General features: G+C 47.2%; 1 protein-coding gene across 1 annotated transcript in view; it reads right to left on the bottom strand.

The window, feature by feature from the left end:
- The window catches only part of Iqca1 (IQ motif containing with AAA domain 1), a 180,864-nt gene that overhangs the window by 141,805 nt on the left and 25,143 nt on the right, over positions 1 to 13,916 (bottom strand). Inside the window, exon 5 of the mRNA XM_029558967.1 lies at positions 12,538 to 12,609. Coding sequence (XP_029414827.1) covers positions 12,538 to 12,609 — 72 coding nt within the window. The remainder of the gene's footprint in view (positions 1 to 12,537; positions 12,610 to 13,916) is intronic.

The following is a 13,916-nucleotide window of genomic DNA, read 5'->3' as shown; positions in this document are numbered from 1 at the left end:
TCACTCCCACTGCATCCACCCCTCACTCCCACTGCATCCACCCCACACTCCACCCACTGCATCCACCGCACACTCCTCCCACTGCATCCACCCCACACTCCTCCCACTGCATCCACCCCACACTCCCACTGCATCCACCCATGACCAGCTCTTGCTCCCAGGCCTTCCCCACCTCGGACGGCGTCCCTTAAAATTACCAGCCAAAATAAGCCCTTCCACCCCCCAGGTGCTTCTTGTCAGTATTTAGTTACAGAGAGGAAAGTACTGTGACGTGGACAAGGGACATAAATACAAGGGTTTCCTGAGTCTCCGTGGCTCTCAGGCTGAGTCACTTTAGCCCACAGAATACGGGTGAGCATCTCACCACATCCTGTCCATAACAACTTCAACCCTTTGTGATTTTGCTGATACGACGGATACAGCTTACCCTAGTTCACTCATTTTAAGATGTACATTTTAGCAGTTTAGCATATCTAAGGTTATAGATGGAATCATATCACAATCAAGGATGTTTTTAGTTGATTTAGAAGCATCTTTGTGCCAGGCACTTTCTCCATTACTGTGACAGAAAGAAAAAAAACCTACCTAAATAGAGTGTTTACTTCTTTTAATTCCCAGTTTCAGAGACTTCAGCCCCTCATGGTGGGGAGGCTGTGGCAGAGCAGAAAGGCTCACAGCACAAAGCCACTAAGTGAGAGAGAACACCTGTCCTAACCAGCCCTGTCCACTTTGATTCCAGCTGGTCCCCCAGCCTTTGGGATGATGCCACCCACATTTAGGGCTGGTCTTTTCCCCTTAGTTAATTCTCCCTGGACATGTCCTCACAGACCCCCTCCTATCATACACAGACACAGAGACACAGACACAGACACACACACAGAGACACATACAGACATACAGATACACACAGACATACACAGACACACACAGACACACATACAGACACACAGACACACATATAGACACATAGACGCCAGCAGACACACAGACAGACATACAGATACACACAGACATACACAGACACACACAGACACACATACAGACACACAGACACACATATAGACACATAGACCCACAGAGACACACAGACAGACACATATAGAGAAACACAGACACACAGATACAAACAGACACACACAGACACACATACACACAAAGAGACACACACAGACACACAAACACACACATACAGACAGACAGACACACAGACACACATACAGACACACAGATGTACACAGACACACACAGACACATAAAGACACACACAGACACACAAACACACACACATATACACACACAGACACACAGTCACACAGACACACAGACACACAGACACACAGACAGACACATAAAGACACACAGATACACACAAACACACACACAGACATACCCAGACACACCCAGACACACATACAGACACACAGATACAGACATATACAGACACACACAGACACACATACACACACAGACACACATGCACATATAAACACACAGACACACATACAGACACACAGACACACAGACAGACACACACAGACAGACACATATAGAGAAACACACAGACACATACACACAGACACACACAGACACACATACAGACATACAGATACACACAGACACATATACATACACACAGACACACATATAGACACATAGACCCACAGAGACACACAGACAGACACATATAGAGAAACACAGACACACAGATACAAACAGACACACACAGACACACATACACACAGAGACACACACAGACACACAAACACACACACATATACACACACATACAGACACACAGACACACAGACACACACACAGACACACAGACGCACACAGACACACACAGACACATACAGACACACACAGACACACACACACATATACACACACAGACACACAGACACACATACAGACACACAGACGCACACAGACACAGACACACAGACACACAGACATACACACAATCACACACAGACACACATACAGACACAGACACACACAGACACACACAGAAATACACACAGACACACATATAGACACACACAGACACACAGGCACACATAAAGACACACAGACGCACACAGACACACACAGACACACAAACACACACACATATACACACACAGACACACAGACAGTCACACAGACACACAGACACACAGACAGACATATACAGACACAGACACATATAGACATACACAGATGCAGACACACACAGACAAACAGACAGACACATACAGACACACAGATACACACAAACACACACACAGACATACCCAGACACACCCAGACACACATACAGACACACAGACACAGACATATACAGACACACACAGACACACATACACACACACAGACACACATATAGACATACATACAGACACAGACACACAGAAACATATACAGAAACACAGAAACACACAGATATACACATACAGACACACACAGACATACACACAGACACACATACAGACACACACAGACAGGCAGACATACAGACATACAGACACGAACAGACAGACACACAGAGATACACAGAGAGACACACAGACACACACAGATACATATAGACAGACACAGACACAGACAGACACACAGACACACAGACACACATACAGTAACACACATATAGACACACAGACACACAGACACCTATACAGACACACAGACACACATACAGAAACACACAGACATACACACAGACAGACACACACATACATACAGACACACATACAGACACACACAGACACACAGACAGGCAGACATACAGACATACAGACACACACAGACACACAGACAGGCAGACATATAGACATACAGACACACATAGAGACACATGGAGACACACAGAGAGTCACACAGACACACACACAGACACACACAGACACAGACAGGCAGTCATACACACATACAGACAGACACATGGAGACACACAGAGAGTCACACAGACACACAGACACATATAAAGACACACAGACACACACAGACACACATACACACACAGACACGCATAACAGATAGACACAGACACACACACACAGATACACAGACATTCACACACACACACAGATACACAGATATTCACGCAGACACACACACACACAGCCATTCACAGACAGACACACATACACACACACACACAGATACACAGACATTCACATAGACACAGACACACATACACACACACAGATACACACATTCACACAGACACACACACACAGATACAGACATTCACACATTCACACAGACACACACACACACAGATACACAGACATAGACACAGACACAGACACACACACACACACACACAGGAACACTTCTCCATGTCTCCTATGTGTGTCGCCTTTTCCTTTGTGGCCCCTAAAAATAACAATGCTATCTTAGATTCCACAAATTATAGTAGCTCCTCACTTAATTTTCAGTTTGTGTTTTGGCCAGCAATTATTTGTTTGTTTATATACTTATTTATTTTTCCACTTTGAGCCATTTATTGTCCTTTTACAAAATGTTATTTTCTTGGTTTAAAAAGGCTTGTGGTTAGTTTTCTTAAAAAAAAATCTTTATTAATTCTTTGAAAATTCCGTACAATGTAGTGTGATCATATCCACCCTCCTCCTTCCCCCCACTTCTCCCAGTCCAACCCCCCCATTTTACCCCAACTTCATGTCCTCTAAAAAAAAACCCTGAGTCCAATTTGTGCTGCCCTTATATTCGAGGGCGGAGGGGCAGTCCGCCCGGGACAGAACCACCCAGTCAGGAGCCACACCCTTAACGAAAACCGACACTCCCTCCCGTGATTAGTTTTCAACAATAACTCAAAAGCATGAAAAATCAAATCAATCAACCTGCTCTGTGAAACCAGTCACCAACAGTGGCCCCTGGCCACCACCTACCCAGGGGGCTGTGGGAGGGAGGGCCCAGGCAGGCCGAGTGCAGTGCAGGTCCTTTGCTGCACCTGGGAGGGGCCAGTGCCTTCGCTCACACCCCACATGTTGACTGCATCACTAGAAACTACAACAGAAATAGTGTGGGCCCCAAGCCAATTCCTCGTTTGTAATTTACTCTTTGCGTCCCAAATGAATGCTTTTTTTATTGCTTAAATTGCTTTATTCCTGAAGTACATCTTTAAAAATTTTTGTACATTTTTACATCATAATAAAGAGGATGTATTTTATTGTTTACATTTTCTAATTTTTTTTGAAAATTATGGTCTGTCCCTGTGCAGTCTGACCGTTGCTGAGCTGTGTAGACAGGAATGGGGCACATCGTGGGTGCACCCCTGGCCCCTCCTGGGCAAGCGCTTCCAGGGAGCAAGGTCCAGCCAGGCCAGCGTGCTGCGTGCCAGCACCGTCATTTATAGATCCTTGTCACCATGTAGATCCCGCTCTTCTGTGTAGATAGTGCCACCTGTGCCATCTCTCCTACCCTGATGGGGGCCAGCTCCAGGGGCTTCCCTAAAGGGGAAGCTGAGGCTGCTAATAATTTGTTAAGGGTCTGGGCAAACATTTCCTACTGTCAAATGTTGCTGCCATTGACAGACAATGGCAAAGTCGTGTGGCTTTCTCAGAGTGGTCTCTGAGGATGTATGGGCCCGGACCAGCCTCCTCCACTTGCGTGCTGATGGATTTGTCTGCCTCTCCCGTTTTCCCTCACCCTCCCTCTCCATGGATTCAGGAACGGCCAGTTTACATAAGCAGATTGACAAATGTCTCCAGTTAGCTCCAGAGAAACCATTGGTTATCTTAGCCAGGAACTCTAAATCCATGTCCTTGGCAACTGGGACGTACAGGCTGAGCTTGAGGGTGGTGACATGGGACTGTTCTCTTAGAAGTGGGCTACACAGGAGGGATTAGGGAAGCCAGGTCGTAGGAAGGCAGGATCATTGTCAGGTGGGGTGGTGGCTCCCATGGTAGACATTTTTTTCCTGAACATGCCATCCATTTCTGTCACATTCTGACTGATGACTCACCACCATCTTCAGTATTACTATCATGAGGGTGGGCAACTGAACGTAGCTCATCAAAGAACAGCTCACACTGGACAGCCTGTTGTGCTGTGCCAACAATTTCCTCGAAGCAACAGATGGAGACGATCAAAATGCAGATGGTAAGTGACTGCGTGGTGCCCAGCCCTTGTCGATACATCTATAGTGCAATTTCATCACCTAAGGGTCAGGGAACATCACAGAGCGGGTAGAAAGACTGTAAAAGCCAGAGGACTGGCCTGCTGCTAGAAAATGCATTCTAGACGTGACAGGGGAGTTGACCATGAATTCTTCACAGTATGATTGCCCAACAAGACCTGCATAACACCACCACCCGTAGACAGGTGGATGTGGATGGGGGAAAGGATGCCAGGTCCTACCTCTAGATAAAGATCTACAAGCAGGCAATGGGTGCTGTGGGGGCGGGGGGAGAATTGGTTTTCTTCAGGGACTTGCTCCCTGATAGGTTACCTAATCCCGAGTGGTCAGCTCCAAACACATGTACACAACACTAAATAGACTCTGTGTTATATGTGTATTTATAAATGTATGTATGTATATATGCAACAATAATCAAAGAGGAAGACAAGCCATTGAAAGAGAGTGAGGTGTCATGGAAGGAGTGTGTGGGGGGGAGAGGATGTGGAAATTATGTAAATACAGTTCTCACGTGTGAGAGTCTCAAACAAAAAGAAAAAAATCTCCCTGACGTTGTCCTCAGATTGGCCAGGCCACATGGCAAGCCGCTGCCCGGGAGCCTTAAAGTCAGTCTGGCATTCATTAGCAATGGCTTTGACCAGTCAGGTTTTCCCAGTCAACGGTGTATAGTAAAGAACACCTTGGGAAGAGCCATGCCTTGATGCTCCAAAGGGTATGGAACTAGCTCCCGAAGATCAGGCTCCCGAAGATCAGGCTTGCCATCCTCCAGGCCTCCGATGTCTTCCCAGGTTACTTATGCAACCTCCTCCACCGTTTCCCACAGTGCCGACTGGCTGGTCCCATTCAAGGCCTGGAAGTCACCGTAGTAGCTGCCGGGGAGTATATCACCCTGGCATCTGAGGTCAGTGAGATCCAAATCCTTACGGATGGCCTGTAGCGTTGCCTCTGAACACAGAGCTGCCGAGTCAGCACCCACCTGCCCTGCATCTCGCTGGCTCTCTGATCAAGGTCCACACCGTCTTCTAACTTCATGTTCTTGTTATGGATCTGAAGAATTTACATGCGCCTGTAGCATCAGGGATTCCGACGTTTGTTTACCTGTCAAATTGACCAAATGGCTCTGGGGATGCGTCAGTGCTGATGGGTCTGATGTTTGCTGCCATTGCTATTGTGTGTGTCCTCTGGTTTAGATCACCCATGAGGTTAACAACGGCGACACGATGTGCCACCCCACTCCCTGTGAGTTTCCCCTGTGTGGGGCGGAGGCGTGGAGCTGGTCGATGAAGATGCCGCAGAGCCTTCTCCTCGGCTTCCTCACAGGCTTTGGTTATCTTTGGACTCACCAGCCAAAGTGCTCATAATCTCAGGACTATTGATTGGAAAGAAGAAACTTCTAGTCTCACTTTCCAGATCTCAGGCAATCAGGGAGGTCCACATAGCAGGATTCCCATGAGGAGGCTTCATACCAAGCGCCTTAGAGAGTGCTGACTGTCTCTGGGTGGCTCTGCCACACCCTCGTCTGAGCTCACTGCCTCCTGTGGCCACGGATGTCATCGGAGCCTACTTCATTGAGTGACTCTTTCCCAGCCTCTCAGCTGACTGGTCGCCCTTCACAGTGGCCCACTGTGTCTGGAGCCACAATACAACAAGGGCTGGGATCTGTCTTCACCTCTTTGAAGTACACAACATGCATCTACTCTGGGTAAGAAAAATGTCTCCTTTCCAGATGGGTTGATAAGCTTCCAGGAAGTGAACAGATTATAAGGACTACTTCACCGTCATGGATGGGGAACACGTGACTACATCTGCCATGCTTCACATTGGGGCATGGCTGGATACATACACGAAGGTTATTTGTAACAACGCTACTCATTTGAATATTCTCATCAGAACGTGGGTCATAACCAAGAAGGAAGCACACAACTTCTGGCCTCTTTTCTTTCCCTGTCAGTGATGCCATGTTATGCCAGAACACTTCAGCACACCCTTCCTGGGCTGGGGCAAGGACACCATGCTGTGTTCCTCATTGAAGGTTTCCTCAGCAACTCACCAGCTGGGATGGGTCTTCTAGCTGAGAATGGCTGTTGACCACTCATCACCTGTTGCATCAGCTCCGGAGGCCATGGCTCACACGCTCCTGCCTTGGCTGTGGGTATGTCCTCTTCCCCTCCTGCCTGAGCGGAGCAGGTATGAGGATGGAATTATAGGCTGATTGGGCCTTGGCTTGACTCTCCCACAAACCCACAGGCTGCCTCCTACCACTCACTCTCAGGGCACCAGGGCAGCAGGTGGGAAGGAAACTCTGCGTCCTGATATTTGCAGGGGAGGGGGCAGTGGCCTCGACGCCAAGATTTATTTATATGGAACCATTTTAGCATGTATTTCACTAGTCCAGGGAAAATTAAAAAAATAATTAAATTGTAGTTAAAAACACAGACCATCATAAAATGTACCATCTTGACCCCTTTAAACAGCCAGCTGTGCTGTGAACACAGGACAGTGTAAGTGGTCTCTGGAAGTCTTTCATCTCAGGAACAGAACCTCTGCCTTCACTGAGCAGTGGCTCTCCTATCTCCCTCTACCTTCTCCTGGCAATCGTTGCTTTCCTTGAGGTTGGTACTAAAGGTCTGGTATTCCTGTAGCTTGTAGGTGGGAACCAAAAGCATCTGGCTTTTTGTGACTGGGTTCTTTCTCTTAGCAGAGAGCCCTCGGATTCATCCATGGGTCAGAAATACCTTCCTTTTAAGACTGAATAATATTCTGCCGGGTGAATTTCTAAACCATGAGAAGAATTGGCAGATCTGTTTGGTACTGGGAACACATCCAAACTCCTGAAGTCAAAAGATGAGCTGCAGTCCTCACAGGCTTGCAATCTCAAATAAATACTGGCTTGATTGTAAACTGTAGAGACTAACGGGGAATCAATGATGGAGGTGATGAAGTCAAGAGTCAGACCTGAGATTTCCATCTCTCCTGAGGCTTTGAAGCTTGGTGTCACTGTCTGAGACTTTGATCACACAGGTGACACCACTCCTCACCAGGAAAACCGGCAGGAGCTGAACTCCTTCCTCAAACAAAACACTTCTAGAGAGTGGTCAGGACTCAGGGTTACCGGAAGTGCCAACCACGTCTAGTCAATCACCTTGTCCATTTGTCATCCAGAGTGCGCCGCTGTAAAATCTGTAAAAATTATATAGCCACACTCTGAAGACGGGGCTAAATCATCCTTTGTCTTTACTTAATGTTACTGGCAATATTTTTTAATTTAAAGTCATAAAAACTCCAGAGAATGTAATATGTGTGTAAGAAGATCTAATTAAAATATGGTGTGGGGCTTGGAGAGATGGTTTAGTGGTTAAGAGCACTGGCTGCTCTTGCAGAGAACACAGGTTTGGTTCCCACGGCCATGTGGCAGTTAACAACCATGGTAACTCCATTTCCAAGGGATCTGACGCCCCCTTCTGGCCTCCATAAACATTGCATGACATAGGTACATGTAGGCAAAGCCCTTATACACATAAAAAATAAAATAAATATGGTGTGAATGGTTGTGCTTACAGTAGGACACAGAACAGAGGATTCTGCTTAATCCGCCACACAGTGGGTGTGGCAGAACACACCTATAAGCCCGACACTTGAGGGACTGAGGTAGGAGGGTCAAGAATTCAAAGCCAGCTTGAGCTACACAGCAAGACGCTGCATTAAAACAAAAAAAACACAAGGGTTGGTGTAGGAAATAAATCATTATGGTCCGTTTTCAGTATGATATGTGTTTGGTGCCCATCAAGAATCACAGATAAGCAGGAGGCACTGGGGCCGCCTTCCCTGGCTGGCAGCTGGCACCTGATCGTTAGGAGCACTTGATTTGTCCCAGGGATGAAGAGTTTCAAGGCAGTCTGCTATGTGGCCAAGAGCCTGTATGAGAAAAGGAGGAGGTCTCAAGCCTCCGGAAATGCGTTAGATGAGGCTTCGTGTCCCGAACCAACAGGATAAGGCATTCGGGGAGAAGACAATACTAGACACCCAGAAGATTGTAGCACCCCAAAGAATCTTACCAATGAGGAGCTCGGGGGCAGGGGAATGGGATTAGGAATTCAAGAAACTGTTTGGTGTTGCAGCAGGCCTTCTCCTTTTCTCTAGGCTGATGCCCAAGTTTGCAAGGTTGTAAAATAAATTGTTTTTCTTCACAATGGAGAGTCGCCAACAGTCTTAATAGGAAGTGAGGATCCCCATTTCTCACATCAGATACTCTGTGGTAGGGTGCTTGCACAGCACGAGGCCCTGGGTTCCTTCCACCCGAGCTCTACAGATAAATAAATGTATAAGTAAAAACTAAAGACCATCCTGTTATTATATTGGTTAAAAATTACAGCTTGCACTTATCGTTTTCATCTCTTAGTCTGTGAATATGTTTATAGTTACAAGTAGAAAGAAAAGGGAAAAACCCTTTCAGTTTTTGACTTACTAAGATACATATTTGGTAAGTATCTAGAATTGTGTTATAAGTTGGTTTTCAGTTTGATAAGTTTCAGTTTAAAAAGATACAAATTATTTAAGCCATGAATTCCATCTTTCTCCCTTTTGATATACTTTTAAGCATGTATTTTTAAAGTAGGTTTATTTTATTATTTTCATTTTATGTGTATGAGTGTATTGCTTGTACCTGTGCTGTGCAATGCTGGCGGAGGTCAGAAGAGGGCGTCAGATCCCCTGGAACCTCCTGGGTCCTCTGCAAGAGCAGCTGGGGTTCTTAACCACCGAGCATCTCTCCAGCCCACAGTAGGTTTTTTAAAAGAGACTTATTCTTATTTTTATTTATGTGCATGTATGTGTGTCTGTGTGTATATATGTCACATGTGTATAGGTGGACCATGGAGACCAGAAGAGGGCACTGGATCTTCTGGAGCGGGAGTTACAGGTGGTTGTGGATGTCCCAGTGGGGGCTGGGAACCAAACTTGGGTCCTTTGGAAGAACAGCATTTTGAACTGCTGAGCCACCCCTCCATCAATAGTTTTGTTTTGTTGTTTTTTTGGGTTTTTTTTTTTTTTTTTTGGACAGGGTCTCTCATAGCTCCAGCCCGGAACTCACGATATACACCAAGCTGGTCTTGATCTCACAGAGATTCACCCGCCTCTGTTCTTCCCGAGTGCTGGGAGTAAATAAAGGCGCCACATCCAGCATTCTAATAATTTTATAGACAAGAAATATGCTTATCATAGGAAGATGCAAGAATAAACTAAGAATAAGCAAATAACAATAAAATACAGACCACAGTGTTCATATTTGACATTTTGAGAGGCACAGAGGAATTCTTGGACATCATTTTTAAAGATGTGCAGTGGAGTGTGGGCACTGGCTTAGCTGTTTCCGGGTACTAGTGTCATGATAACACACATGTAAATTTATGTGTGTTGCGAATGTTTTTCACATTTTTATTCTTTCTTATGCATGGCACTGCTGGGCAGAATAGGTTGCTTCTAGTTTTTGAAGCAAAATAAGCTAGGCTCAAAAGGGCGGGCATTTAAAACGTCCCCAGCCGTGACTGTGTCTGTCCCTTACCCAGTCTGGGAGAGAGGACACTGCTGTTTCTCTTTAACTCAGCGTGGATGTCTTCAGTGATGGGATTTCCTTCTTGGCCCCAGGTTCCATCCTGTCCCATTCCTCCTCCGTGGTCCCTTCCATTCAAGTCACCAGACCTGCATGGTGGCTCTCTGGCCACCGACCCCTTTCTCTGCTCTGCACAGACCTTTTCCTAAAGACCCTCCTTGGTGCCTGGTTCCATCAAGATACCTGCGTCTCCCAGGTCCCAAAGTAACTCAGGGGTTGGAGAATCTGCTGAGCCCTTGCTACTGTGATTGGCTTGTTGAGGTTTCTTACTGCTTTGGTGACTTTTGATATTTATCCTTCCCTGGACAATCTTCTCTGATCAATATCTTCTAATTTACGACTGCAGTGGTTCAGACATGATGTAACAGGTGCTTTTAGCCGTTACATTGGTGGTTATTTACAGTGTGCGTTTTGTTTTTATTTCTTACTTAGACTCACCAGAGCTCTGCAGGTTGTTTGTTTTTATTTCAGAGGCTCGGTCCCCATCCTCGGTGGCACTGTTTTCATATTTTTATTTGAGGGCACTGATGGGGGCCCCAGCAATGTAGCTCCCTGTGACATTCCTGAAGTTGATGTTGTGATGCCTTAGTGGGGTCTAGGTCTTCTTTTTGTCTTGTTATAAAGTCTTTTAATGAAAACTGAGGTGGTCAACACATGAGGCCCCACCAGGAGTGGTTGCCATCCCCAGTGATGAGGTGATGGCAAGTCTTGTGGTGTTGGCTCCTCGGGCTCTGGGCTCTCAAGGGTTGTAGTTTGTAAAGAAACAAGATACTTTCTGAGGTTCCATGGGGAATGGCACCCAGCAGGTGAACACCCCAAGGGAAGGGAGGTTCCAGCTGAAGGAGAGGGTGCTCTGAGACGGAAGTGCTGGGTGCTTCGGAGCCCTCACACACCATGGCACAGAAGAAGCTGGTGAAGATTTCTTGCACCAGACTCTAAGGCAATTCCTGGTATCCTGCTGCCTGGTCCTGAAACCCTCCTGTAATCTCCCTGTGGGTGGCACTGTCACTTGCCTCTAACCAAGACAATAGGCCAGTGGTGGCAGTCTGAATACCACGAGTGGGGCCTCTTCTCCCTGTCTCTGGGGAAGGAAGCTCCACTTGGAAGGATCCAGGGTCCAGGAGGCCAGGTGCCAGGCACCTCCCCCCGAAGGCTGGTGTAGAACTGGCATTCTCAGTGCCACAGCCCAAGACTGGAGGTCTGTGTAAGCATGATGTGCCACAACAGCCACAAGGCCTTGGAGACAGACCTGTCCCTATCTGAGTCTCAGATGAGACCCCAGCCCCGGCTGGCACCACAGTAGACACATGACACCCCAGGCAGAGAACTGAGCTGTGCCGGGTTCCTTACCCACAGACACTGGGATATGGCAAACAGGTGCTGTTCTGAGCTGCCCTGTTTGTGCTGATGCAGCTATACAGCAATGCACACACACAGCCTTCCAACTCTGGACTTGGTGATCACTGTAGTGACATGCCCCGCCCCCCACCGCCAGCTGTTTTAAAGCAAGTCATTCTCATGAGCACAGATAAAAAGCCCAGGGCCCTACTGACACTGGGCAGCCTGCTTCCTTCCCATCTGGAGTGCTCTGCATCTTACCGAGACTGTGAGGGAGCACACTGAACCTCTCTGGGGTTTATCTGGGTCCCCTGGGAGGCTCCTGAGCAGCTGGACACCTCCATCTCTCCCGTTACCTACTCAGTTCTATTTCTTTCCCTCCAGAGAAGATGGCACCTTGAGGAATCTGCTGTCTGTATGATGTCAGAGCCTATGAGAGGGAGCTTACCATACCCAGGAACACCATCTCCTCCTCTCTCTCTCGTGCCGTTTTCTTGCATTGGTGGAAACCTCGCCAAACCTGTGAATGAAAGCGTGGTTATTATCTGAGCCACCAGCACCATCAAACAGCTTCCTACAGAAACAGCCACCAATTCCAGGCTGCATGTGTGCGTGCCAATCGAGGTTTTCTTTTAATCTTTTTTGAGACAGGGTCTCCCTGTAGCCCCAGCTGTCCTGGAACTCACTACGTAGACCCTGCCTCTGCCTCCTGAGTGCTGGGATTAAAGGCGTGAGCCACCACGCCCGGCATGCCAATTGAGGTTTTTAAATTGGAATCACAGGCAACAGTTTTAAAGAAAAGGTGAATCACAGAAATGACCTATAGCAGTCCTTCAATCATACTTGGGATTCTTCTAGAAAAACTTCTAGAAGGCAGACGGGTGAGGCTAGAGCTAAGGGCAGCAAGTCACTGTTTTAAAAGAAAAACCTGTCAAAGGAATAGGACGAGGCACAGAAGCTGCAGGAGGGCACGACTCGAGCTGTCGTCTGGGATGCTAAACCCTCATATTGCCACAGAAACGGCATAAAAAGTGTGCATTGTCTGCCCTGCCTCCCTCGCCCCATCCCAATCAAGCACAGCTGGGAACTGTGTCTAAGGGCAGCAAGTCACTGTTTTAAAAGAAAAACCTGTCAAAGGAATAGGACGAGGCACAGAAGCTGCAGGAGGGCACGACTCGAGCTGTCGTCTGGGATGCTAAACCCTCATATTGCCACAGAAACGGCATAAAAAGTGTGCATTGTCTGCCCTGCCTCCCTCGCCCCATCCCAATCAAGCACAGCTGGGAACTGTGTCCTGCTCGTCAAAGGAATAGGACGAGGCACAGAAGCTGCAGGAGGGCACGACTCGAGCTGTCATCTGGGATGCTAAACCCTCATATTGCCACAGAAACCGCACAAAAAGTGTGCATTGTCTGCCCTGCCTCCCTCGCCCTGTCCCAATCAAGCACAGCTGGGAACTGTGTTCTGCTCGTCAACCCTGTCTTATGTTTCTATACCTATTATCTCCCAGACCTAATTCTAATTTGTGCTGCATGGCCACAGTCCTCATTTACTCATGGGTGACCCTACCCTCCACTTGAAAATGGATGGAGCCTGACTTGGTGGAGCCTTCTGAGCAGAAGGGGTCCCCAAGGGTCACTTCTAGAAAGACTACCAGTGCTCTGGCCATCAGTTGTCGTGGCTGGATTTTAAGAGGCATGCTTGAGGTCAAACTGTCAGGTATTGATGCTGACTCCTCCTTTCTGGAATTCACTCACTGTGGATGTGGTTTTTAAAACCTCATTAGGGATTTACACCCTCCCTGGACTCTAGCAACATTCTTTTTAT

This window comes from Nannospalax galili, unplaced genomic scaffold, assembly GCF_000622305.1.
Source record: "Nannospalax galili isolate Female #2095 unplaced genomic scaffold, S.galili_v1.0 scaffold149, whole genome shotgun sequence".
NCBI lineage: Eukaryota > Metazoa > Chordata > Mammalia > Rodentia > Spalacidae > Nannospalax > Nannospalax galili.
The sequence above is the reverse complement of the archived record's forward strand: the minus strand, read 5'-3'. Positions and strand labels throughout refer to the sequence as shown.